This window comes from Pezoporus flaviventris, unplaced genomic scaffold (genome assembly GCF_033815535.1).
Source record: "Pezoporus flaviventris isolate CSIRO_AGI_PZ_B2104156 unplaced genomic scaffold, CSIRO_AGI_Pfla_v1 ptg000002l, whole genome shotgun sequence".
Classification (NCBI taxonomy): domain Eukaryota; kingdom Metazoa; phylum Chordata; class Aves; order Psittaciformes; family Psittacidae; genus Pezoporus; species Pezoporus flaviventris.
This window is the reverse complement of record NW_026892550.1, coordinates 89,354,498-89,380,865: the sequence shown is the minus strand read 5'-3', so window position 1 is coordinate 89,380,865 and position 26,368 is coordinate 89,354,498. Positions and strand designations below refer to the sequence as shown.

The 26,368-nt window shown below is 40.0% G+C and overlaps 2 protein-coding genes across 3 annotated transcripts in view; one reads left to right on the top strand and one right to left on the bottom strand.

Annotated features, from left to right (window-relative positions):
• Positions 1–986: 986 nt before the first annotated feature.
• On the top strand, positions 987–23,385 carry NT5DC3 (5'-nucleotidase domain containing 3). The gene is made up of 14 exons (XM_061445001.1): positions 987–1,204; positions 4,770–4,954; positions 8,463–8,537; positions 8,922–8,977; positions 11,914–12,004; positions 13,644–13,781; positions 15,127–15,187; positions 15,425–15,527; positions 15,663–15,764; positions 16,810–16,891; positions 17,235–17,321; positions 18,526–18,666; positions 19,034–19,098; positions 20,212–23,385. The coding sequence occupies exons 1-14, from the start codon at positions 1,009–1,011 to the stop codon at positions 20,471–20,473; spliced, it is 1,644 nt and encodes a 547-aa protein (XP_061300985.1). The 5' UTR covers positions 987–1,008; the 3' UTR covers positions 20,474–23,385.
• Positions 23,386–24,694: 1,309 nt separating this feature from the next.
• Positions 24,695–26,368, bottom strand: part of STAB2 (stabilin 2) — an 82,382-nt gene continuing 80,708 nt past the window's right edge. Inside the window, exons 68-69 of one of the 2 annotated variants that reach the window (XM_061444999.1) lie at positions 25,484–25,603; positions 24,695–24,864 (exon numbers count right to left, since the gene is read on the bottom strand). In XM_061444999.1, coding sequence (XP_061300983.1) covers positions 24,814–24,864; positions 25,484–25,603 — 171 coding nt within the window. In that variant the 3' untranslated portion in view covers positions 24,695–24,813. The remainder of the gene's footprint in view (positions 24,865–25,483; positions 25,604–26,368) is intronic. The other variant, XM_061445000.1, reaches the window with a different exon arrangement.

The following is a 26,368-nucleotide window of genomic DNA, read 5'->3' as shown; positions in this document are numbered from 1 at the left end:
GAGGCTTGCTGCTTTAGAGATGTATGGGGAAGAATGGCTGGCTAACTTCATAACTTCCAGACTTAAGTGACAATAGGTTCTGTGGTTCTCCTTGGTATAAGAACAAGCTGTCTGATGTTTACTGTACTGGAAAAAAAAGAGTATGTTCCTTTTGTTGTAAAGAAAGTTTCTGAGCACATCAGGAGTTCTGCATGTGGAGCCATCACCTTTCTGCTGTGGAAATGGTCTGGACTTGGTGGTTCTTCATCCATGCATCATCTAACTTATTATTTTTTTTAAACAAATATCGATAGATCTGATTGAAGTTATCAGACTGACAGGGTCTACAGATACCAATGGCAAGTGTTTCATAGGGAGATGGGGGCCTCAAAACAGCAGTATGGCTTCTGTGGATTTCACAGTGTTCTTTGTGTTATGTATTTTATATCCAGCTTGTTTTGAGCTTATTTTGCTCATGGGTGTAAGCAGGTGCATATAGCCTCAAATGCACTATGGCTGGAAAAGTAGGTATTTGCTGTGGATGTGATGTGAATACCAGGCAGTTCCTCACACAGCGAGACACCCGAGGACCAGGGTATTGTGTAGTTGGGGCGCATTGCCCGCGCCACTCCTTGAACTTGACCTTGAACTGCGTGTGACCCCTCACCAATTGCTAACGAACTGCTGCCGGCGGTTACATATGGGGGAAGCTGCTTTCCGTCGCCGCCACGGCAGATTCGAGAGCCGGGGACCCAGCCCTCTGTTAGCTCCATCGGGGGTCAGGGCTTTAGAAAGCCGCTTCCCGCTGTAGCCGGCCGGTCGCCTCGGGCCCCCATGGAAGTGAGGCAGCAAGCGGCGGGAGCTACAGGGCGCCCACCGCTCCCCACCGGCGGACCGAGGCGGTCCCGGGTCGGTGGGACGGTGCTACCTGCCGCCGCTGGGCAGGGCCCCGCCTCCGTGCGGCCCCGGGGCGGAGCCCGAGGAAGTGACTTCAGCCGGCGGCGGCGGCGGAGCGCGGCTGAGTGGAGCATGGCAGCAGTGGCTGTGGTGCGGTCCCTGCTGGCGGCGGGGCGAGCGGCGCCGGGCGGGCAGCGGTGTAGGGCCCTGCCCGCCGCGGGGGCCGCTGCCTTGTGCACTGTGGCCCCGCAGCAGCAGCCGCAGCCGCCGCCTGACATGAAGAACTACTTGTGGTCGCGATACAAGGAGGCCAAGAGAGCCACCAAGGGTGAGCCGGGACGCGGGGCCCGCGGGCGCCGGTTCCTCTCCCGCTGCAGGTCGGAGTGCCGCCAGTGCTAAAGCGAGTAGATAGATGTTGGCTGTGCGGAGCGGAGGAACGGCGAGCTTTGTGGGCGCCGTTCGGCAGCAGGAAGGGTTCAAGGAGCGGGGTGTGTGTGTGTGTGTATGGGGCGGCGATGAAGCCGCCCCGCCTCTACCCCTGCGGGGTTCGTACCCGTGGTGAGCGTCTCTGGGTCTGTCCCGCAGAGCCCCGAGAAGCCGCTGTCTGCTCTTGGAGCCGTCGCGGGTCTGGTGGCCAAGTGCTCTCGCTCCTGCTGTCCCAGGTCGGACGGGGAGCGCGGGTAGGATCGTTGCCTCGCAGGTCTCCGGATCCCCGGAGACGTACCGCTGGAAGCGGCTGCCCCCCTTAATTCCACCGGGCTGTACCTGTTAGGAAGGGCCTCGGAGAAGAAGCCTCTCCTACAGCGTAGCTTGGGCTAGGCAGACTGGCGGGTTATTCGAGACGTGGTGTTTAGAGAAAGGCAAGTGTAAAAAGAAAGTCGGGAAGTTGGTTGTCTGTTAGAGGGGATCTCTGCAGTAGGCTGCGCTTCCAGGAAATGCTGAGAAGGTTTGCATGTCTTTCAGTTTTAATATTAGGAAGGAATTCTTCCCTGCCAGGGTGCTGAGGCACTGGCACAGTTTGCCCAGAGAAGCTGTGGCTGCCCCATCCCTGGCAGTGTTCAAGGCCAGGTTGAACAGGGCTTTCAGCAACCTGGTCTAGTGGAAGGTGTCCTTGCCTATGCCGGGGGGGGGTGGACCTGGATGAGCTTGAAGGGTCCCTTCCAACCCACACCAGTCTGCGACCGTATTACTTTTTGTTTTACTGGTGGTTCCATTATAATACTTCCATGAAGCATTGAAGCCAGGGTGAAACACTGATGACACATACATTACTCTGGGAAACACTGTTGTTCAGCCCAGTTAGGCATAAAGTTAAGGGTCCAATACTTGCTTAAAGGTTGCTTGCTTCAGCCCTTGGTCTGATGGAAAGAGTATTACCAAGGAGCTTGAATATGTGATCTTTAATTTAAAGATCTAAAAGACACTGTGTTATGCAGCATCAAGTGAGAAAGCTTGTCCTATAGTGGCAGTGGATTATGTTTTAGTCTTGCATGTTTTGTCCTTAAAAAGAGAAATTACAGTATTATCCTGCACTTAAAGAGTCTTGAGTAGTAACTGGGGCTTCACAGTGCTGGGTGCAAATGTAGTGTTTGCAAACATAAAATAGAGGCAGCATTTCACAAGTGAAATAAGAGATTTCAGAAGATCTAACACAAGCGTTGGAGATCTCGGAAGAATGCTGTGGTATTTGGAGGATGGGATAAGGGGCAGGAAGAAGAGAGTAAATACGTTTTATTTTGAATCTTTATTTTCCTGTTCTTGAAATTAACTTGTTCTAAGTGACACCCAAATAATACTTCAGAGCTGAGGCTAGAGAGTAGGGTAATGTTAAGAGGAAAATCAGTCAGTGGGCGTGGGTTGGCAGAAGAAGCGGCAAGTGCTTCTAGAATAATTTGGAATATTTTATTACAGCCAAAGTCACTCCATGGCTTCAAGTATGTGGCATTTCACTTAGTTACAGTGTTAAGATGACAAAGCTGTGCCGATTTTTGATGCAAGGTTTATAGCACTTGGGATGCTGTCTGCCAGCCAGGGGGTTGGAACTTGATGATCTTAAGGTCCTTTCCAACCCTAACTATTCTATGATTCTATGATTCTAAGTATTTTTACTGTTTTCAGTCAGGTGCTGGTCAAGGTTTTTTAATCTGAAATATCTGTATCTCTATATATAGCTATATTTTTAAAATAAATGTTAACTCACCAGGCTGTACAACTGAAAAAATAATTTATAATACAGAAATGGGTGTTGTTATTTTGGAAGTTAATTTAAAACTATGGTTATGGCTTCAAGTGAATTGGGTGATTCATGGCTCTTTTTATAAAGTAAGAGTATTTGCCTTAATAGTATTGTGTCAGATTGCATTTGGTTATTTTGTTACCTCAGCTGAATGTAACATTTATCTCATGTATTACTATAAGCAGTGAGTAGAGATAGCAGGAGCTAATGTTTTGATTGAGGCTTATTTTGTTAAATCCCCTGAAATGAAAGATAGAGCTTACAATGACCACTTAAGCATGGGAAACTCCTGAGATTTTTTTTTTTGGTGAAAGAAACTTGGAATTAAACTCAGTCAAATTGCTGTTCTTTCTTAAAAATTAGAAGACTTGGGTGTCTGTGTCAGATAAAGTGGAACGGTTTCACACTGCAATCTGATACTGGGCGTCTGTAAAAGTTTCTTATTGTATCTGTCCATTCACTGTGTGGCAGACTAAGCCATTGCTTTATAAAATAAATGTCATTTCCCTTTCTATGTGTTTGGCCAGAGTTTTCAAAATTGAATGCTATCAAATTTTTAACAGATCTGGAATCTCCATGTCTACCTGCCTTGTGCAGGTAGTTTCCTCCCTCCCAGGGTGGAGCATGTTGTGTATCAGTCCTCAGAGATGAAGGTATTGACCAATTCCTTCTAAGCTTATATGTAGAAAGTAACCAAACAAAGCATGTTCCCTTTACACTCATCCTTCCAAGCACAGATGTAAACTCCCTTTTTTCCACAATAGGGAAAGGTGGTTTATAAAGATAGTATATGGGAAAGGAAGGAAGGAAAACATGTTCATGTTTTATGGTTTCACAAGGGTAGCATTTAGCCTCCTAATGTTGCTTTTTCAAGTTTTTGAAACAAGAACAAACATCCTTCATACTGATGTTGGTATTGGTCCTAAAGTTACTTAATATTTTATGGCTCTAAGTAAGTGGTCTTAAGTTCTCAGTGTACTTTTCAAACAAACATCAAGGGAAACATACCCTGAAGAATAGGAGGTTTGCACACACCACGTAGTTGTGTGTAGAGAACAGCAGAATATTTTTAGCTTCCTAATATGCTAGAAGGATAATAAGCATAGCAATGTGTATGTAACTGTTGTTTGGAAACTATTGCAATCACACAAAGTTTATTTATTTGAGTTGACAGTGGGTACTGTGGTAACCTTGAAATGATGAAGCAAAAGAAAGTAAGTGTCAAATTGTGGTTTGGCTTCAGGGGCGGAAGCCAGACCAGATAATGAGAGGAGAAGACAAGGCTTCTATAATAGTAATAATCATGATCATCATCCAAATCCAAAGTTCATTTTCAAAAGCAGTAATAAATGTGTTAATGAAGTTAGCCAAAGATTACATATATTGAGTCTTAGGTTCTTTGATGAGACGTCAAAATACATCTTCTCTCCTACTTGAACTGTACAGGGGAAAGTGTGCTTTGACTAAAAGCTGTGGGTCACCAAGAAAAGTTAGGGACAGTACTTTCAATGGCATCATGTTGTTAAGGATTAGCTGGTTAGTGTGAATTAGTTTGATAGTTTCCATCTTCATTTATCTATATTTAGAAATTGCTAATGGATTTCTGTGCATTATTTAAAACTACAGGGCTAGTCTGACTTGTTTTTTCCTTCCCCAGAGTTGGTTCCTTCAGTCATGAGTAACATGCTGAATCCAGATGCTATCTTTTCAAACAATGAAATGAGCCTGTCAGACATTGAAATTTATGGATTTGATTACGACTACACCTTGGTCTTTTATTCTAAACATCTCCACACGCTGATCTTCAATGCTGCTCGAGATCTTCTTATTAATGAGCATCGGGTAAGAAAAAATAGTGGAATAACAACTGCTGAATAAAGAGTATAGAAATAATTTCTGACTGAGAGGGACATAACTCTTTTCATGCCTTAGTCCTAGCTTGGCTCCCTTATAGCACGTTTGGTACAACAGCTACATATGAACCACACAAGTCCTGGTATATTCTCAGCTGCAGTTTTGAGCAGAGCACAATCTGTCAACTGTTAAGGAATATAGAGTTTTATTTGTTTTAATTTTTAATTTGGTGGTGGGTTTGTTTTTGGTGTTTTTTTTCTGATTGTCATTAATTGGAGTCACCCTAATAAATAAGAAGCTTACAAATTACCATTGCTCTGTTTTATGCATTGCTGTGAGTGCAGTGATTAAGTTCCATATGAAATAGTTTTAGCCTGACTTCTTAGGAGGTCTTTGATTGCACTGTGTGCTTTTGAGGTGCTCTGTTATGTCCCTGGCATTTCAGCTGAGTTAGCTGAAGGGGTGCATATGCAGTAATGCTGTAATCAGGCTGGATACAAGAAAGACGCAAGTAAGCGTTCAGCTCTATAGTCCTTTAAGAGGGAGCACTGCTCTGTCACCTCACCAAGCAGTGTGTTACATTGGTGACTTGTTGGCATCCAAGCAGCTTGGAGTTGGTTGTTGGGTAGTCTGGGGATGGGGAGGAGGTGGGTGCCTTGGAAGCTGAAGATAGTGCAGGGAAAAGGATGGAAGAAAATGTGGACTGAAAGAGGTAAAGGTTATTGGACTGTAGGATTTGCAGGAAAATTCTCCTGCAAAAGTATTCCACAGAGTAATTTAACTAATAAACTGCTTGTGTATTTCATACAATCTAAATCTGAATGGGTGGTGTTATTCTACTTTTGGATTTGAATCTAAAGGTTAGGAGCTATATATAAACATCTATAAATATCCCTGAAAGAGCAAACAAAACTTCATGGGTGCTACAAGCATACACAACTTGATCCCTCTGAGATCTTGGCATGTCTCGGCAGCAATTGCTGTAGGATGTGTAAATAGATTTTATTAAAGCTGTGTGGTTCTTGTAAAAAAACGTTACTGTGGGAGTCAAGATTAATTCTTGTAGACAGAATCTCAAACTGTGCTCTGTCTTTACTCTTTGAATGCATCCAGGTAGTAATAACTTTCCAGTTTGTCTCAATTAAATTCTCTTGAGTTATAGGAAATGAAGCTGTAATTACTTTCTGAGACAGCTTAGTGGAAATATATCATGTCTTGTTGGAATTTATTGAAGGACAACAGTTTTTGTTAGTGCTGTCTCTGTAGCTTCTTACACTGTTAATGTTTTACTTGCCTTTAACATTAGAAAAACTTCTAGATAGCATTGCCGATTATGACTGTCACAGTCAGCCTAAAAGATGGCCAATTTTGGTCATGGCAGTATGAGGTAATTCATCAGAAACTGCAAAATGCAGTGTAGGAAGCAAGGAATTTTGAAGTGTATCCAAGAGAATAAACATCAATTTAATGTTAATCTCAGAAGTGGCAGCAGGTGTTGAATGAAAACTTTTGCTCTTGGGCTTATTTCTTTCCTAATGTATAGGCCTTGTGTCACCTTATCTGGACTGCTGTTTCAGTCCAGATACAAGTATTCCTATCAAGAGTAAGGCAAGCAAACAGTGCAATTTTTTAATCTTTTTTTTTTGTTGTTGTTTGGTTTATAAGGAAGCTTTGATTTGCGTGCCAAGGTAGGCTCAATCTTTTTCTCATGTGTGCTGACATGTGTGCCAAAAGACAGCCCTCTAGTAGAGTAAAGTAGGAAAGTCAAGTATGCAGAAATTTGAAAGAGTCAGAACTAGATTTACTTCTTTGTGATTGATCACATTCTGTATATGCATTCTGTATATGCATTCTGTATATGCATTCTGTATATGTTTTCCCTTGTCTCTTCTGCTTTATGTTCCCTGACCAAATCTACAAATCTTCCCAACCTGTCTGTAAGCTTTTGATGCTGTTCTTCATTCAGTCAGTAGCCTTCGCTATGTTTTCTGGAAGTTGTAGTAGGGATGATAGTTCAGAAGTTAGGAGTATTTTCTTTAAGTCTAGATGCTTGTGTTTGGTATGAGCACAGTCTACAGCAGTTGCAGAGCAGGTCCTCTTCAGAACAGATAAAAACTTTGTGGAGAAAATGAGATTTACTAGGTTTTTTTATAAAAGTAGCTAGAGCCTCTGTTGAAGCTGTGTAATCTACTTTTTTCACCAAAGGCTTGTAAATTAGCCCTGTATGTATGGAGACAGTTGTAGAGAAGGTGGAGAATGTGCCCGAGATTCATTTGTCAAGTTCTAAGATGGCTGTGCCTATGGGAGGGAAATCAAGAATTGCCTTTCACTTGGTTAATCAAAGAAATGATAGTTTTCTCAAGCCTTGTCAGAAATGACTGAAGCATTTTACCTTTTAAAAACAAATGAACAAACCCCTTAGCCCAAGGCACACACCTAACATATTTTTTGCATGACTAACCTGTGCTTAAAGCAGGACAAAATTACAATGGGCTTGTACTGAAGAATGTTAGAAAACTCTCTAATAGGTGGTATGAGCTTCCTATGCAGTCATTCAATTCACATGCATCTCTAAGCAATCTTACAAATGCTGTTCAGGGTAAATATAGTTGGGTCACTGTGGTGGTCTCCTGATGTGACTCACCCTGATGGTGTTTGATGCCTGACTTGCTTTCAGGATCTGATCTTTGTGACACACTATACCTTGGGAAGGTCCCTGTGGGGAAGCATGGCTTCTCCAGGTGACATCTGCTGTTGTGAATTCTCTTCTTCCTTCCTCTCCATCTGTGTTTATTTGTGGTGCGTTGTATCTTTATAAACACCTCTGGGGGCTAAATTTCAAACCGACAATCTAAGATGAGGAGTATGGTCTGCAGTGAGGGAGTCAGAACAGATCATTGTGCTGATTTTATTTCTTGGCAATGACAAAAATGGTGTTTTTGTCTTTCCTCCTGTTAATATTGATGATGTATTGCTTTTTCTTTCAGTAGAAGTGAGTGGTAAAGTTCAGGTATCTCTGTAAATTGTGGCATGTTCTTGGGTTTGTAGCTAGAAGGTTGAGTTGGAAACTGTGTTCATATAGTCTGTTTCTTGGGGAGACTTCACAATGCAAGGTAACTGCATTAAATTTTAGGAATTTAAGAAAATGAAGCTTGCATGCAAAGGTGTATGTATTAAAATAAACTTTTGAACAAAAGGCTAATGCTCAAAAGTGATCTCTACAGAGGACGTGTATATCCAACTTTAGGTACTGTGCTTGACTTAGATTTAAAACAATGACTTTGCATTTTGGAAAAAAGTGTTTGACTTGTCTCACACTGAACATTCCTCCAAATTCCTCCTGATTCCTCCAAATCTCACCAACCTATCAAAAAGCCCCTTAATGAGTAGTGAAAATGAGAGACATAGAAAATGTAGGCTTTAAAATTCTGTAGAAAAAGATTTTTAGTTGTTGGTGTTATGGATTTAAAATCAAATCATTGCTCTCTTTTCTTAGTACCCTGCAGAAATAAGAAAATATGACTATGATCCCAATTTTGCAATCAGAGGACTTCATTATGATGTGCACCGGGTATGTAAAAATAATTTTGTGACAAGTTATCTAGTGCTGAGAACCTAACCAAAGAAAATAAATAGGGCTTTTAAGTCTTCCAACTTTCCACTCTGCATTGACATGCAAGGATTTTGTTTCATATTTTTCTCTTAAGTAGAAAACGTTTTGGGTGCTTTTTTTGGTGGCAGAAGACAGGTCACTGGACAATGTTTCCTTGGTGATTTTGCAAGCCCTGGGTAAAAGCCATTGATGAAAGTATTTTGGAAGCTATAAAGGAAGTTGAAGCAAATGTGCTCAGGTGTTACTGAGACAGGTTATAGATAAAATTGCTTTGATTTTTATAATTTCATGGCGAACAGTTGATGTGATTAAAAACTGATTTTTGTTTTTCTTCCCTGCAAGGCGTTATTAATGAAGATTGATGCTTTTCATTATATTCAGCTGGGAACAGTTTATAGGTGAGTAAATTTACTTCCTATTTATAATAAAGATGTATCTGTTCATTTTTATGAATCCCTTAGTTGCATTTATTAATGTACATCTTAGATTCTCATTGGGAACAGTGCCCTGAGAAGCACAGACATGAATTAACAGCATTAGTAGTAAGGGGGTTTCTCTGCACCTTGGGCTACACACAGATATATGCACAAGGTTACTGGCTGATACAGTACAGCTGACGCCCCAGTTCAAAGCTGGGGAAGTTGGCAAGCTGGTTGGTCACATAGTGCTGACTCACTTTGTTTCCGGCTGTTAAATTGTGCTGAAAGACATCTAAAAATATGCTGATGACTTCTCTGCTGTTGCTTTCTATGTAAATAATGGTCACAGACTGGCTGTTAGCATGATTTTGATGTGGTTGTATAGATACTTGAGAGGTCTTTTCTGTGTTTGCACAGAGCTTTTAAGTTTGGACACATCAACCGCATCATACTTGCAGAATGGAGCACAACTGCTTTGTGTTCGCACAGCCTGATATTTTTGAGTTTACTGAACTAAGTTAAATAGGAAATCTCTGTGCTGTGCTTTGTTACATAATACAGACATACTGTATGTGACCTTGACAGAAGAGTTTTTAGTATGGCTCAGTTTTCTGTAATGAAGCAGTACATGTTTGACTGATGTGAATGCTACACTTGGTACCAGATTTTCAAATGAACAAGAAGCCTAAGCATCTTTCTTGATATCGTTGCACAGAAAGTTTTCTTCTAGGGCCAAAAGATAATGCAACCTCACAGTGATTTACTGTCGGGGCTGTATATGGTAATATGAAATTATGATAACATGCTCATTACCTCTTTTCATCTGCTAGTGAGGCAGGTAGATGATTCAGCCATAGTCATTGATCTGTTCCTCATGTGTTAGTCTGAGATGTGCTTTGGGAGTGAGGAGAGGAAGGTAAGGAAAATGAAAAAGATGTCATGGTCCAGCACTAGGCTCATATTGTCAACATAGTAGCTACCTAGGGCTGCCAAAAGAATGTGTTCTGTATGTATCATCAGAGTCTGAGTGAAACTTTATAACGTTGGTATATGCTGGTGTAGAGTAATTACTGTATGTTTCAACTGACAGAACCTGTTCCTGTGGTTTTCAAAGGAATGATTTATTCAGGCCTAGGAGGGAACCAGAGAACTCAGTGTGAAGGTCACTGATTGTAAGATTCATTTAAAAAGGCTGTCACATTATTGCATTTTTCACTGTGAACAATGCTAGTTTGCTAGGTTAAAGACTAGGTGAAGTAATCAGAGCTACATTTATCTGTAGAGGTATGTAGCAGAAATATTAAGACTGTAATGAATGTAAATGTGTACGTATGTATGTTTGGTGGAGGGGCTTCCAGGGTGGTTGCCACCTTTCTTCTCTCTCCTTGTGAGGGAATTAAATTTGGGAAGTGATGGAATCGCCATCCCTGGAAGTGTTCAGAAACAATGTAGATGAGACCCTTAGTGACATGGCTTAGTGGTGTCTTGGCAGTTATCATTAAATGTGGAGTGACTGCCCAGGGGTAATGGTTGGTCTTCATGATCTTAAAGGTCTTTTCCAACCTAGTTGATTCTAGGAGAGTAACAGAACTGTTGATAGAAGAGACAGAAGGATGGTATATGTTGATGGTGCCTGGATCTATCGGTCATCAAGTTCTCATGACATTAACATGCTGCTTCTCCAACCACCTGTATGGAGGTGGGGGGAGAAAAAAAAGGGCTGAAGGCTTTGAGAGATGTTGTTGGGAAGGATATTGGTATGACTGGAACCATAATGACCTAGAGGAGAAGATGAGTGGGTGGTGAGTTCTTCAGGAGTCTTACCTTATGACTCAGAGTGGGACAGAATGAAGTAGTAGATGATCACAGTTGTTGTCAGCTCCTAGTACAAAATGCACATCCAAAGCCAGAACATGATGACCAGTCAAGAAAGGTGTTGAGATTTGTTGAGGAGCTGGTGTCCCTTGTTCTCCGTATCACCCAAAGTAATTCTGGATGGACTGCTAAGCCGCACATCGTGGTTACCTGTGAGTGTGTGTAGGGGCAAGTATGAAAGCTACACCTCACTCAATGTTTGCTTTTGTTTAAAATAATCTTACCTTTCTCTTCTATGCCAACATGGAGCTTTGCTGTCAGTTGCTGTATATCTGTAGTTCTTAGTTTTAACTGTGTGTTCTGTAAGTGCATAGGTCACTTGTATAGCAGAAGGTAGTAGGACTTGCCCAAGCACACAGCTTCATTTGTACTGAGAGGTGTAAGCAGTTCTGGTATCCCTCTGACAATGCACATCTCCAGGAGCACTAGTGGGAGTGCTGCTGTAGGTGAACAGCTTCTAGTACATGTGCTGATGCTGTCAGTTGAACTTTGTAGTTGTACAGATGAAGTCTGCTGACTGTGAACAGGCTGTGATTGTGAACAATTCTTCAAGTAGTCTTAAATTTTGGGAAACTGAACTGTTCATACACTTCAGAAGAAAGTCTTATTTTTTTAAAGGTTGTGTATGTTTTTCTTTCCCTTGAGTCTTCCAAGGTCATGCTGCAGAGTAATCTGGTTTAAACATTATCAGTGCTGTATGAAACAATGGCAGAGTGAGGAATTACTGTGTTAAGAAGCTGGAAGCTTTAGCTAGTACTTACAAACCCTTAAGGCATAGTTTCAATGGAGACTAATTAGCTCTTTTCCTGTAAGAAAGTAAAAAGGACTTAAAATTGGAATGCATTCTATGTGTGTCAGCCTCTTAAGAAGTTACTTGCTCTGTAAGGAAAGATGCTGTTTTAACATACAGACTAAAGTGTTCCTATGACATTATTAGTATTTTAATAAGCTCCAGATCTGTTAAGCTGTCAGACTTTCATTCGGTAATTACTTCAAGGTTCTAATCTGACTTTTAAACTAAACTAAGTGTTGTTTTCCAGAGGCCTCAGTGTCGTCCCGGATGAAGAAGTCATTGCAATGTATGATGGTTCCCATGTCCCTTTAGAACAAATGAGTGACTTTTATGGAAAGGTAAAACCACAAAATGCTCTTTAAAAGTTATTTTATTTTGGGAGGGGAGGGATAGTGGTGATTGCCTTTTGTTCTTGTTCTTACTAGCAGTTATATTTTCTCAATACATGATTGACTTACAGTGCTAGATGTGAAGTTTGCCCTCTAAAATGGCGAATGAATTTTCTTTTTTCCCCTTGCTGTAGTTTCTTCTTTCACTGTTCCCTTGCCCAGTCATACAGACAGTGAAGTGGAACATAACAAAATCAAGTGACTTTGCGCCGCAAATCTGATAAAGGCTGGGAAATGAACCATATCTGGTACCTTACCCTGGTTATGCACTTCTTCCCAGTGGTCAAGGACTTAGTTGGTGTAGCAGCAAGTAAATAAATGTGTGGAGGCATCCCTTGCATACAAGCTGGCAGAGTTGACCTTAAGAGGATTTCACTGAAGATGAATGATAAAGCTTTTAAGTTTTAGGATTTGGCTCTGTGGGGAAAGTTGAACATTTTGCTGTTAGGTTCCTTTCCCAAATGAAGAATGGTGCTGTCTTTTCAGTAAAAACCAAGTTTATTTTATGCCTTTTACTTATGGATGTTAATTCCATGCTGACACAAAAGGCTCGTTGTGCCATGGAGTGTTTTGTTCTTGCACTTGTCCTTATTTTAAGGAGCTGAACTTAGAATTCCCAAATCTGGTCTCTGCAGCAGTTCTGAATATTGCCTTGGCATTCCTTATGGAGTGTCTTGGTCTCTGCAGGTCTATGCTTTCTTTGATAGTGACAGGACAAGAGGCCATGGGCACAAACTGAAACACAGGAGGTTTCCTCTGAACATCAGGAACCACTTCCTTTACTGTGAGAGTGACTGAGTGCTGGCATAGGTTGCCCAGGAAGGTTGTGGTGTCTCCATCCCTAGAGATTCAGAAGCCGTCTGGACAAGATCCTCAGCAATTGGCTCTAGGTGGTCCTGTTTGAGAAGGGAGGTTGAACAAGATAGCCTCCAGAGGTTTCTTGCAACCTCAGCCGTTATGTTTCTGTTATCTTGACCAGTGTGCTGTCTTGGGCAGGTTGCTTTACCTGTCCTCTTCTTGAGAAGTATTTAGTTGTATTTGCTCTTGTATGATATTCTCTGTTTTTATGAGACAGCTATATTCACAGCTTTTGCAGACTAGAAATGTTTTCTTTTGTTGCCTCATTATTGTAGATTCTTACAAGTTTTTATCATCTCTTTTCAAGGATGTAAATTGTTTTGTAGTCCTAATCAGTATTCCCCTCATTAAAAAGAAAAATAGAAGATAACGAAACCTCCACCCCATCACAGTACCCAGTGCATCTTATTTTTAGAAATGCAGACTTGCAGTGAAGGTCTCAAAGTCCTTCTCTTGACTTTTAGCTAAGGATTGTCTTTTATATGTTTATGAATTAAAATATTGCTCTTAAGAGTAATGCATCATGATTAATGCTTAAAATAAAGCCAACACTTTTGTTGCAGTTATTTTATATAAAAAAAGTCTGTTAGTTCAAAAAGCATCTAAAGTAATGAGAACAGTTATGGCAAAAGCTGAGTATCTGCAACTAAGCTCAAGTGGTTCTACTGAATGAATGGAAGTGTTCTGAGACACACCTGTGTTTTCTTCTGTTTTCTTCCCACCCGTATAGAGCTCACAAGGAAATACAATGAAGCAATTCATGGATATATTTTCCCTGCCAGAAATGACACTCCTTTCTTGTGTGAATGAATACTTTCTGAAAAACAACATAGACTATGAGCCCGTTCATCTGTACAAAGATGTCAAGGTACTAGCTTTGAAGATTTAGGTAAAGCTCTGCATTTGTGCATCTTCTCCCTGAGCTCTTCAGGAAGCTTCAAAGTGTTGTGTCTGCCCCAGTGAAATACCTCAACTTTATGTGTTGTGTAGAGTAATTATTGCTATGCAACCGTGAAAACATAAGTGAAATGTTTCTTTTCCAAGGTCTACCTTCAGAATAATTTGAAATTTGTTTTAATTCCGATGTTGCTCTTTTTATAGGTTTGAGGGGTGAATGGAGGAAAGTGAAGAAGCTTTTGTATGTCAATAAAGCTTCTTTTGATTGTTATTAAATGCATACTTTTCTCACTAGGAGGAGTTGTAAGAGGCTACGGGGAATTCCAGTTCAGAGCTTTCAGTTCAGCTTCTGTATCTTCACTAGTATACCATCATTTGCTGTCTTTTTCTTTTGGCGTATCTATTTTGTGTGTTTTCCTCCTCCAAAAAAAATGTAGTAAGAATGACTAAAGTAATTTGACCGCCTTGATTTCTCAGGATATATCCCACAGAGGAGATAATTTTGTGTCGTAGCTGTTTAAGAACAGGAGGTTATGCCCAAGTTGATGGTATTTGCCTACACAGGGTTTCCATACAGGAAACTTTTGACCTCCAGGGTAATTTTCCCTTCTGGCTATGGTTACATAGAGTCAGAAGGCTATTTCTTGTGGTTTCTGCTGAACTGTTGGTAGAAACTTCTGTACTGCTCAGCATTACCAACATTTTGTAAGCCCTATAGCGGCATTTTTTTTAGGATTTTTAGGACATGCCCCATAAGTACCAAAATGGCAGCATCACTGTCCTAAACAAAGCTGGTATGGAGCTGATTCAGGAGAGCTGCCAAATGAGTACTTTGCTTAAGCATTTAGCTTCTTTCATCTGTTCATAAATTTATTTTTCAAATAACCAGGGCATTTGTGAGTGATCATAATCTAAAATCTGACCTAAAGCTTTTGGGTTTTTTGCAAGAGGAAAGGAATGTGTTCTGCTCCAAAGGTCATTGGAAATCTGTGACGACTCTGCTTCTGCAAAGGGCTTTCACCCCACTTCACCCTTGTGAGCACCCTTTCATAGTTGTTGTGTAAAACAGCCCCTGTACAATACAGTTTCATACTTTCCAAAATTGCGAGGTTAGTTTCTTGGAGGATAGGCTTACTCTTTGTCTGGTGGTGACGTATATATCATGAAAATCACGTGGCATTTCTGTGAAGTTGAAAGTGTAATTCAGAGAAATCAGTTGTTTTACAAACAAATTACTACTGCTATGCAGTGAGCACTGGATTTTATACTTGAAAAGGTTTTTCAGTTCTGTGGTGCTCTGTTGCTTTTCCTGACAGGATTCAATCAGGGATGTCCACATCAAAGGAATAATGTACAGAGCAATTGAAGCAGATATTGGTAAGTACTAGTGAGATCATCTATCAAGCCTTTTTTCACTGGTAGTAAAATCGTATTTCTGGCTTCCTTATTTAAGATTACAAGTTCTAAATTTTAAAGCTTGAAAGAGTTATTTGGCTTGTTTAAAGTGCCTTTGTTAAGTGTAACCTCATCATTCTGAAACTTTGGTTGAATGCAGAGAAAATTCATGTGGAAAAACTTTTTCAGTTAATACTGTATTTTCCTCAATCCTCTCAGAGAAATACATCTGCTATGCTGAACAAACTCGTGCAGTGTTAGCAAAGCTGGCTGATCATGGCAAGAAGATGTTTCTCATCACAAACAGTCCCAGCAGCTTTGTGTAAGTGAACAGTTGTTTGCTGTATACATTCCTAAGGGCTGGGGAGGATGAGGTTCTTGATTGTAATTCATTATACTGCACAGATAATTGCACTTCTGTTATGCTTCACTGTTAATATCCCTTTGTACTTTTTAGGGACAAAGGCATGAAGTTCATAGTTGGCAAGGATTGGAGGGATCTCTTTGATGTGGTCATTGTACAAGCTGATAAGCCGAACTTTTTCAATGATAAACGAAGGTTAGTATTTAGTCAGTAAAAATTATTCAAGTTGTTTATTCCATATGAGGCTATGGAGCATGTTACAAAATATTTCAATTTGGATATCAATGTAAAATGAAATCATACTTGGTGAAGTCCTATGTAAGGTCATTACAGAATGCAGTAACACCTAATTCTGAAGTCCAAATATTTGCCTGAGAAAGTTCCAGCAGGTATTACAGGCCTTCTGGACTGAGTTAGGGTCACAGAAGCAGTTTCTAGCATCTTAGCTTGTAAGTTGGTGAAGCATGTTCCTTTCTTAATAAACCTGAGAATTTTTGGTGCCTTTCAGAATTGACCCTTATCTGGAAATGTCTTTCATTGCTTCTGGGTTTTTTTTAGTCACACATAATATTTAAAGGGCAGAGTAGCTGACAGGCTGGAGTATTTGGACTAGTTGCTTAACTAGCTAAACACATTTGTAATGCATATGCACTACTCTTACACTTGAAAAAGACCCATTCCTGTATTTGTACTTGTGATTTGAGAGCAAGACAGAGGGAGGTGGAATTTTCTGCCCCCCCCCCTTTATTTTTCTTCCTTTTTTTGTTTTTTCCCATTTTTTTTTCTTTTTTTTTTTTTCCTTTTCCTTTGATTTTAAAGGGAACTTTGCTGTACATCTTGCCTCCAGTCCTCTTTCCCCTTCTTTAGTTTTTTGGTTGTCCAGAATGAGGCACTGGGCAAAATTTTTACACATCTTCACTTTTTTGGTGTTATCTCCTTAATGGCAGATAATTCACACTGTTTATTCTCATCTGTCTGGGACACCTGCCTTAGTTTTCAACAGCTGTTCTCAAACTCCATTATAAAAGTCATAGGTAGACTGGGTAGATACACTGCATTTCACTGGCTAAAGTGGAAGTGTCGCAGCTTTGCTTTTTCTCTCTGTTACAAAATGGTTAGATGCTAAAGAGCATATTTTCCTTTTGAAACATCAATATTTTTTATTTAAAAATTTTAATCCCCTTTAAAAAGTGGCAGAATTTCTACAGCAATATAATGATTGCATATAATTCTATTCTAGACCATTTAGAAAGGTGAATGAAAGGGGAGTATTGCTCTGGGACAGAATTCACAAGCTGCAGAAAGGTCAGATTTACAAACAGGTATGCTTTCAATAAACTTTTTTTCAATTCAAATTTAATACCTATTTTCTAGAATCCCAAGCTTCTTTAGCTAAAAATGCGTCTGAAAAGTAGATAAGCTTTTTAACAGAGTTATTTTAATAATTGAAGTGGTACGAATTTATCATTGGTATTGTATATCTGCAGTTGCCTTGCCTCTTGAAGTATTACTGAAACTGCTTGTAAAATTTGGAATTCATACTAGATAAAGTGAGGATAAGATTCTTGATATGAAAATATATTTAGGGGTGTACTAAATTCTTTTTTTGGCTTATGAAGGTGCAAGTGGCATGCTGCTGCAATGTTCGTGTCATTGTTTCTGCAGGGTAACTTGTATGAATTTCTGAAGCTTACTGGCTGGAGGGGCTCTAAAGTTCTCTACTTTGGTGATCACATTTACAGTGACTTGGCAGTAAGTAGTTTACTTTCACAAAATAGGATAAAAGACAAGTTTTTTTTTGTTAGTTTTCCCCTCTTCCTCCCAGTTATTCAGTATAACACACTTTAATTTGAGATTTCTAAATACACCAAGATTTGTGTTTGTAGTTAAGCCATATTGCTTTTCTTGCAGCGAAGAAAATTGGTGCTGACCATATTTTCCACCTGACTTGCAGCATTTAACTTATTTCCAAACTGTGCTTAGGAACGTGTGAGTTTGTATTCCTGATCCAGATACTGATTGTGTCAGATGTAATGGAGAGTAAACACAGATATCCAAACGTACAGGCTATGGCTGATTTGGATGACATTTACTACCAAGTGTAATATGAGCTGAATGAACTTCTGTTTTCAATGCAGGAGGCAATCTTCCTGTCACAATCATAAGCTTTCGTCCTGGGATCTTCTTGTGGTTTGTAGCCCCACTATGCAGGCATTTTCTTACTACCTAATGAGCAAGTATATTGTTAACTGTTACCTTAGAATAAGCAACCACCGCTTAACGCTTTTGTAGTTGATGGTATATGAATGCCTGGATGTGACTTAGCACTGCCAAGCTGCAGTAACAAGTTTCAACAGCAGCGGACGTTAACATTTTTGTTCCAGTCTGCTTTTAGAAAGAGTAGTAGTTTTAGGTGCTTTAGAAGGCTGTGAGCCAAACAAAGGAGGGTGCAGCTCTGTCCTTGTCTGGTATAATGGAGGAAAGAGCACAGGTGGCAGCTGCCTTGTCCTATATTTGTCAGGTGGAGCTTGAATAACTGATAGGTCCTGATAGGACCCTTCTGTCAGATGAATATTTCTGTAAATACCGCAAACCCAACACATGATTTCCTCCAGATGATCCGGACAGCAGTAGAGGTTTCATCTACAAGAACGAGGAATTTCCTACTGTTTATTCTAAACCTAATGAATTTGTGTTTGTTCACAGGTGCTCATATGTTTTCTGCCTCTCTCTTTAAAACTGTGGCTTTTGAAGCTTACTCTGAAATTAAGTTCTGTTTTCTATTGGCACAGTTAAGTCCCACTGTTTAATATTTCTGCTTATAGATAAGAAGCAATTAAATTAGTGCCCCTTTGGGATAAAAAATGGTCAAATTCTTTTTCTTTTTTTTTAAATATTTTTACTATGTATTTCTTATTAAGACTAATACTTGTATTTTGTAATTCTTGGTAAATAGGATTTGACCCTGAAGCATGGCTGGCGCACTGGTGCGATTATCCCAGAGTTACGATCAGAGATTAAGATCATGAACACAGAGAAGTACATTCAAACCATGACCTGGCTTCAAACCTTGACAGGATTACTGGAACACATGCAGGTTTGTTCTCTGTGTGTATAATCGGCTCTGTGTAGCAGAAGGGATACAGCCAAGTTTCTAAATGCTAGACGTTGACGTTGCAAATGCCTTCTGTCTCATTAAAGTTCACCAGTTTGACTGTAGATAAATAAATGCAATTATTTGTGTGGCTAGTTTAATAAAAATTTTGTCAAAATCTTGTCTCCTTCCTACACTGTTCAGCCTCGATTTATTCCTGCTTTCATTGTTTAAAATGCATGCGGATAACTTCTGTATACTGATCTCTGAAGCACTGCTCTTGTTCTGTTAGCTGATAATGGTTTAGTAACGGAAAGCCTCATTTATGAGGGCATCCTTAGTTACTTGTTACCCATACTTTACATTCCAGGTTCACCGTGATCCTGATTCGCAAATGATTTTAGAAGAATGGAAGAAGGAAAGAAAGGAAATGAGGTAAGATGCTAGAGATGAAGAATTTGTAATATGCTTCATGGTAGCCAGGTGTTCTATGTGATGTCCTCCAAATGTCTCCTCATAATTTTTCTCCATCACTTATTTTATATTATTTGGTAGTTACAGACCTTCTAAAATAATCTGTGTAAAACAATATTCTGCCTGTCTCTTCTGCAGCTCTTCTCCCTTCTGACCCTTTGTACATACAAACCACTTTTTCATGTTCCCCTTCTTTAGAACAGGCATTAGTTTTTTGAATGAAAGGGTAACATCATATCAAATACTTTTCTTTCTCCTGTCCTGTGTTAATCTGCCCCTGTTGCTATTGATTACTCAGTTTTACTTCTGCATGATATAAGTCTTGATGCAGAAATGCATATTTGTGTCACTTCAGGTTTTTTTTAGATAATTTCTTCAGATTACATACAATACATATTAAAGTATGCAGAAACTGGGCTCTGCACTAGGTTGGATATAGCAGTGGACTCATCACAAACATAGGTAATAGGGCTAAAACTCCAAAAAGTCTACTGTTGTGAAGGAGTAATCGCTAAATGCTGAGTGTGGGAAGTGAATAGCTGGCAAGGCCAGCGGCCGTACTACCAGCAGCCTTCTCCAGAAATGTGAAAGTAAATGAAATGGGAATTACACTTGGCAGTGACTAATAACAGAAATTAATTCCAAGATGTGCTTAAGCTTTTTGTGTACATTAAGCCAAATCTTTGCAATTTTTTTTCTTTTTTAAAGTCTTATCTTTGGGACAAATGGATGCCATTAGGATTTAGATGAAGGCAAAAGTTGTCTTTCATTATCTCTGGGATAAAGATAGCTCGAGACACCGTGTTTCTGAAGTCAGAAGCAACTTATCACTGGTTTTAGTGGGCAAAGTGTGAAGCTCTTCTGTTCACTATTGTGATTGCTAGATCTAGGCTACATATATGCAAGAGGTGCAAAAATGACGTTGCATTTAAGTGTGTTGGAGTGTAATGGCAAGACAATAATGCAGAGAACAGATTATAGGAACTGCTTGTTTCAGGTTCTGGGTACTAGCTGGTAAGGAGATGTGTGCAGGTATCTTCATTCTTTTTGGGTGTTGTTTTTTTTTTGTGACAGGGAGCTGAACAGGAATTTCTTCAATGCACAGTTTGGAAGCTTATTCAGAACTGATGAGAATCCAACTTATTTCCTAAGACGTCTCTCTAGATTTGCAGATATCTACATGGCATCGCTGAGTTGTCTCTTGAACTATGAGCCCGATTACACGTTTTATCCAAGAAGGACTCCACTGCAGCATGAACTTCCTGGCTGGTCAGACCAGCTGTACACTGGTGCATTCAGAATACCTTTCCTACCGGAGACAGTTCAGATCAAATAAGCATTCAGCAGCTTGTTTTTAAATTAAAATGGGCAAATACATGCAAATTTTTTTGAATGTACATGTATTTTATTTAAGTCACTTAAATGCGTTATCTTGATCTGGAGGTAATTCATGCTTGTTCTCATAAGTGTAATACCTGTTTTCTCCGCTTTTGCTTGGAGATCTATAAACTCATCTTACGTACAGAAGAAACGATGGACTGCCAAAACTGTAGTGGGCTGGGAGGCAGGGCACATTTGAGGGGAAGGACTGGTAGTGACCTGGGGTGGTTGATTTTGTTTGTTCATTGGAAATTTTGATCTGAAGCCTTGTGGTTTACAAACAAATACCTGTACTCTGTTCTGGCCCTATTCAGCCCTCCAGCTGCAGCCTGTAATGGATCTCGGCATTGAAAAGCTTAAATGCAGTATTAGTAATTCAGTGCTACACAGTTAATAGCCAGTTTATGGTGAGGCTGAGGAGGGATGATGTATGCATTTTAACTTCCCTTGCTGCCATAGCTAGAGCCTTACCTGTAACTGAACTAACCACTGTGGTGTTGGTGTGGCTCTGCTGCATTGCAGTGGTTACATTACTCACGGCTCAGGCTGAGGGGCTTTTTCTCCTGTCTGTGCAGTTTCTGTTCTTGTAATGGCTGTGGTTGGCTGTAGGTGGACCTCAGCCTAAAACTGAAAGTGACAGTAACTTGGGCTGTTTCAGCTTCCTTTTGTTAACTTTTCTTTCCTTTTGTTAAATTTTTTTTTTTTTTTAAATTTGAAAAGACTATAAATATTCACTCTCTAATACTAAAGCCATTTCAAGAGGTCTGGCGTTTTGCATTTCATAATGGAGACCTCTGTCAGGCTTAAGATTGAACTTAAATGCTGCTTTTTAAAATTTTAAGTGTCTTACAGCGGTATGCAATGTGGTTTTGCTGTTCCCTAGGAGAGAATGTATTTCATATAGCCTTCATTAATGGACTTTTACAGTCAAAAGTAAGCACGCACAATGAGTAAAAAGACAAAATAAGAAATGAGAGAATGAAACCCAGAGCTTTCTGATGCCCTGTTTTTAGCTCAAACCCTGAAAGCTGAATTGGGGGTGGTGGACGGTTTGCATTGAGCAAAATAATTTTGACGGTGCAGTTTTTATTGAGTTACTGAAATTGCAGGTAATGTGTGAGCACAAACTCTGGGTACAATATATGTTCCAAAGATTTGAGCTGAAAAATGTCTATTTTGCACAAGGAAAACGTCTGTTGATGTATTTCCTCAAACAGGCACTTTACGGAACTGCTACCTAGTCGTTTTTAAATGAGGATGCTTTCCTTTCTCTGCATCCAGAGGATTTTTTGTTCTTTAACTGGTGCTTCCCACCCCAGCCATTTTAGAAGGCAGAATATGATTAATATTTTTTTCAAACTGTAGGTACTAAAGGCTCTGTTTTTAAAAACATAAAATATATAGCATTTGGTATTCTTCACTTCATTTTGGGATATCATTTGCTTCCTACCATGATTGTCAGGTAGAGAAACTTTTGGTGACCAAAAGTTTTCTTGTTTGTTTTATTTTCTTTTTAACCTCTCTGTATCATGTGTGGAATTTCTTGTGCAGTACCTCCCATATTTTTGAAAGCATATTTGCAAAGTAATGAATGTATTCTAATCTAGCCTGCACAACTTCATATGTAGTTTTCCTGTATTCTTGAAATCAGTCTGAAGTCCTCAGAGGTTGTTACAGATTTTATGTTCCTGGTTTTCTTGTGTTCCTGCTTCAGACTTGATGTGCAGCACCCCTGAAGTGTGTGTATTTGAACAGGTGAATATATTCAAAATGAGTAAGTTCATCTGACAGTCCTACTGTTCTGCTGGAAGAAAAAGGTAAAGTTTTTCAGGAAGTTAGTTTGGCTTTATTGGGCCACTTGTTGGTGGGGCTGTGCAAGAAATATTCAGCATAACTTGATAAAGAAATGTGGGGCTGGAAACACCCCTGATTTGCCTTCAGTTCTTTATCCTGATGCTCAGCTAGAACTGAACTTGGTGTTACGTGTGTGTAGCTCCTCTCAGGCTCCAGAGATTTCAATGCACTGTTTAAAAAACCCCCAATCACAACCCCAAACCACTGTACATTCTCCATCTTACTACCAGCAAATAATAATCTTCTGTTACTCGGTTCTGCATTACTGCATTTGATAATGTTTTGTTGGTTATAGCTCTGTGATTATTCTTTTAAAGCTGGCTAGGAGTCAGTTTGCCTGATTTTTCTGTGTTAAGCAGGAACAGTTTAATTGGGTTGGATGAGGTTATCCACGTAACACATGGCAGGGGGGTTGGAACTAGACGTTCTTAAGGTCCTTTCCAAACCTAATTATTCTGTGATTCTATAAGATGATTTTCTCCTCTTCTTCCTTTCTCTTAGCTTACAAATCAACCTTCTGTACAAAGCTATATTACAACAGCCAGCTGAAGTAAAATCTTGTTTATATTGCATGACTTCTTGAAATAAACAACACTGCATGAAAAGAAAAAAGATTGTGGGAGAGTTACGTTCCTTTAAAGCAACCCAACTATAGATAATTTAAGTGAGAATTTTAAAATCTATTATTTATTTTTCAGTACTAGAATGCTCTTTCACTTTTGAAAATGTCTTTCATTTTTGTAATGATTTCACTTTGTCACTTTCTGCATTACTTATTTTAATCTTGTTATGTTACTGACTTCAAAGAGGTTTTTGAACATGTTTATCTTTGTTTTGGGGGAATAGTTCATTTGAACACCAAAGCAAGAAGAAGTTTTCATTCTAGTCTTTCAAAAACATAGAGGAGAATAATCTGTCAGTCAAAGAGGAGTTTAATGAACTGTGGAACTTTTTTTTTTTGTGATAAAAATATTTAATGATTATTACAAAAATAAATGCTTGGACTTTATCTTATGATCCTTACGAGCCTTGCCTTAATGTTTTGGGTGACTGGGGAGAAGGAAAGAACATGACAAAACTCTATGGGGAAAACTACCCTAAATATATATATGTGTGTGTGTGTGTGTGTGTTTAAGTGTGTTATGTGTTGTGAATTTTTTACTATCTTGCAGGTAAAACCAAGCAGGCATATGTATGGTGGGCAAGGGAAGGACTTGGGAACATCACCTGAGTCTGTCTCTTTCGTCCAGGCATATATACACATTAGATTCCCTTGGCTGTTCTGGATAGCTGTGTCAACAACCCTGGGTTTACCTGAAGACCTTGTTCTAATGGGGCTGCTTTCGGAGGTAACTTATGCTTTCCTGGAGTGACACCTTCCCTTCTGTCCCCCATGCACAGCAGACACCAGGTAGCATATCACAGGGGAATGCTACTGCTGCCAGCAACAGAAACCTTCCTTTTCTTGCTGATCTGTGGCTTCTGTAGTGTTCTCACAATTCGCTATGATATTAATGTTTTGAGGGAAGAAAATGACAGCACATCAAATGAGTTTGATTCACTTCTAATAGTACAGTGAAAGTTGCAGCTATTACTGCTGTGCACAGGTTGAAAGGCAGTGTTAGTGTGCTTGGGAAAAATACAGTTATGTGAGCAAGCAGGTAGCTTCTGCTCCTCTGGGACATAACAGACTTCATGTGGACACAACATGGCAGGGGTATGTTCATCTTCATTGTCCACTTTACACACAAATGGCTCAAGTATAAATTGATTACTACTTGAATGCTCTCACATCACCTGCATTTCTTGCTAAAGCTGCTATGATTACTTTTTATTCCTTTTATAAAGCGAGGTGAGATGTAAACAAAACTCAGTTCAAGTCTGAGGAAGGACAGGAAAACTAGAGGAGGCAAGTGGGGCAGACAGAGTGGCTGCATTTCCTGCTGCTGCAAGTCTTACAAGAAAATATACTGGCAAAAAATCCCCTCTGCTTAGAAATACAGGTTTCAGATGTGTTCTGTTTCACACTTGCCAGTTGTAACTGAGCAAAATGAAAGCGTAAAGCTGGAGAACTACCCAATCTAGGATATATGCGTATTTAACAGCTCTCTGTGTTTGAGGCCATTTTAAAGTCTGTGAAGAATAAAAGCAGTTAAATAGACTGGTGAAAATCATCTACTTTTCACAGGGAAGCGTCTTCTGGGTGGGTTAGTTGAGACTCAGGTTTTGCATTTAGTACTCCCAGTTGGTGTTGCTCAGACACAGCCAACACTTCTATACTGGTAAAACGTGAGCTCTACAGAATGCATCTTAAACAAAGCTGTGCTCTTTTGGGTTTTAATTTGTAATGAGATTTTATTCCCTGAAACAAGTAGGTGCTGTTTTTCACAGTAAGTGGAAATAGAAATGTATTTTATAACTGACTAATGCCAAATTCAGTCTTTAATTCTGATCATGAGGACCGCTCATCACAAGCTGCTGGTCATCCAAATCCTATAAAACAGAAGGAAAGGAAAATCAGGCTTGAACCTTGTGTTACGAAAGTCACTTTTTTGGCAGGTTTGGTCATACAGATGGCAGACTTTGTACCTGACAGTTTTGCACCAAACAAGTGCTTTTAGTGGGTGCAAAAAGGTTTATTTTGATTTAGACTCTGCATGTACATGAGAGTCCTGCTAAATTAGGCCATTGAAGCTATGCAGATACTGTGGTTTTACTCAGTCTTTTCTTCTCTTGCTTCCCAGCCCCCTTCCCATTGCGTTTCAGATACTTTGGAGTGCTAGCATGGCACTCAGCTGCCCTTGCAGCAAGAAGGGAAGGCTTCTTGCTTCTTTTTAAGTTTCGATAGACACGTCACTACCATCCTGTGTACCATCTGAAGTCCAATTCTCTTTGCAGGTAGACTTGAGATGCAGCTGTAGAACACAGCCTCCTTTTTGCCATAAGTGAGGCTACCCGATTTGTAGCAGTGGTGAGACAGAAAAGCCAGGAAAGTTGTTTTCCCAAGTTAATTTTTCTGTGTTTTCCAACTAGACATTTCCCTTTCATCAAGTCATTTCCTCTTACCATTATTTTAGCTATGTCTCAATCTCAAATCAAAATGAACACTTACTGAGAAAAGGTCATAAGTAGGCTCTGGTGGAGTCGGTGCAGAAGAACTTTCATATGAGGGGTTGGTGATGTTTGAAGGCTGTGACTTGTCCAGTGGTGTTATGTCAGTGTCATCTTTTGACTACACAAAATCACACAAACCTGCTTAAAATCCATCCTTCTCCAGTGCATTAAGTGGGGCACTTAAGCTTTACTACTAACTGGTGCAATGCTTTGAATGAATTGGTTTTACCACTTAAATCAGTGTCTCTGGGGCATGAACTCTGTGCTGGGTTGTAGTATTATCTCGGATCACTTAATACGTGGATCTTTTTTCCTCTTTGTGATTGTCTTTAAGCCTCAGCAAAGACTGGGAGAGGAAGGGTTGCCCTGACATTGTGACATTGTGCCTGGGGTAAAAGGTACTTCAGGGCTTTCATTGCAACTGTATAAAAACGCAAGTGCTTCCCCTGGCTCCTGGCTTTTGTTTCTAGATGATCCACATTGCACGCAGAGGCTGACTAGAATAGGAACAGACCTCTGTGTACCTCTAGGTAGCCTTTCTTTTGGGTTGATTCTTGTGCATATTCTAACATTTGGGTCTTTATGGTCATCCCTCATCTCTGAGTAGCTTGGCTTTTGCTGGCTGGTTTTGCATCATCATGACTGTGTGAGGCTAGCAAAATTAGTTAAGAGAAAGCAAGGACGGGAGCGCATCAATACAAGGATTTGCACTTTTCAGTCCTGCAGTTGTTTAAACTTGCTTGCCTTTTGCATCTGGCCTTTTTCCTATCAAATGTTTCAATCTCCAGAGCAGCAAAATAATTAGCAATGCCATAGAGGAGGGGAAAGAGAAGAGGTATCCTTTTCAGTGGCTGTAATTCCCTGCTTCCCAAAGAGTGGGCTT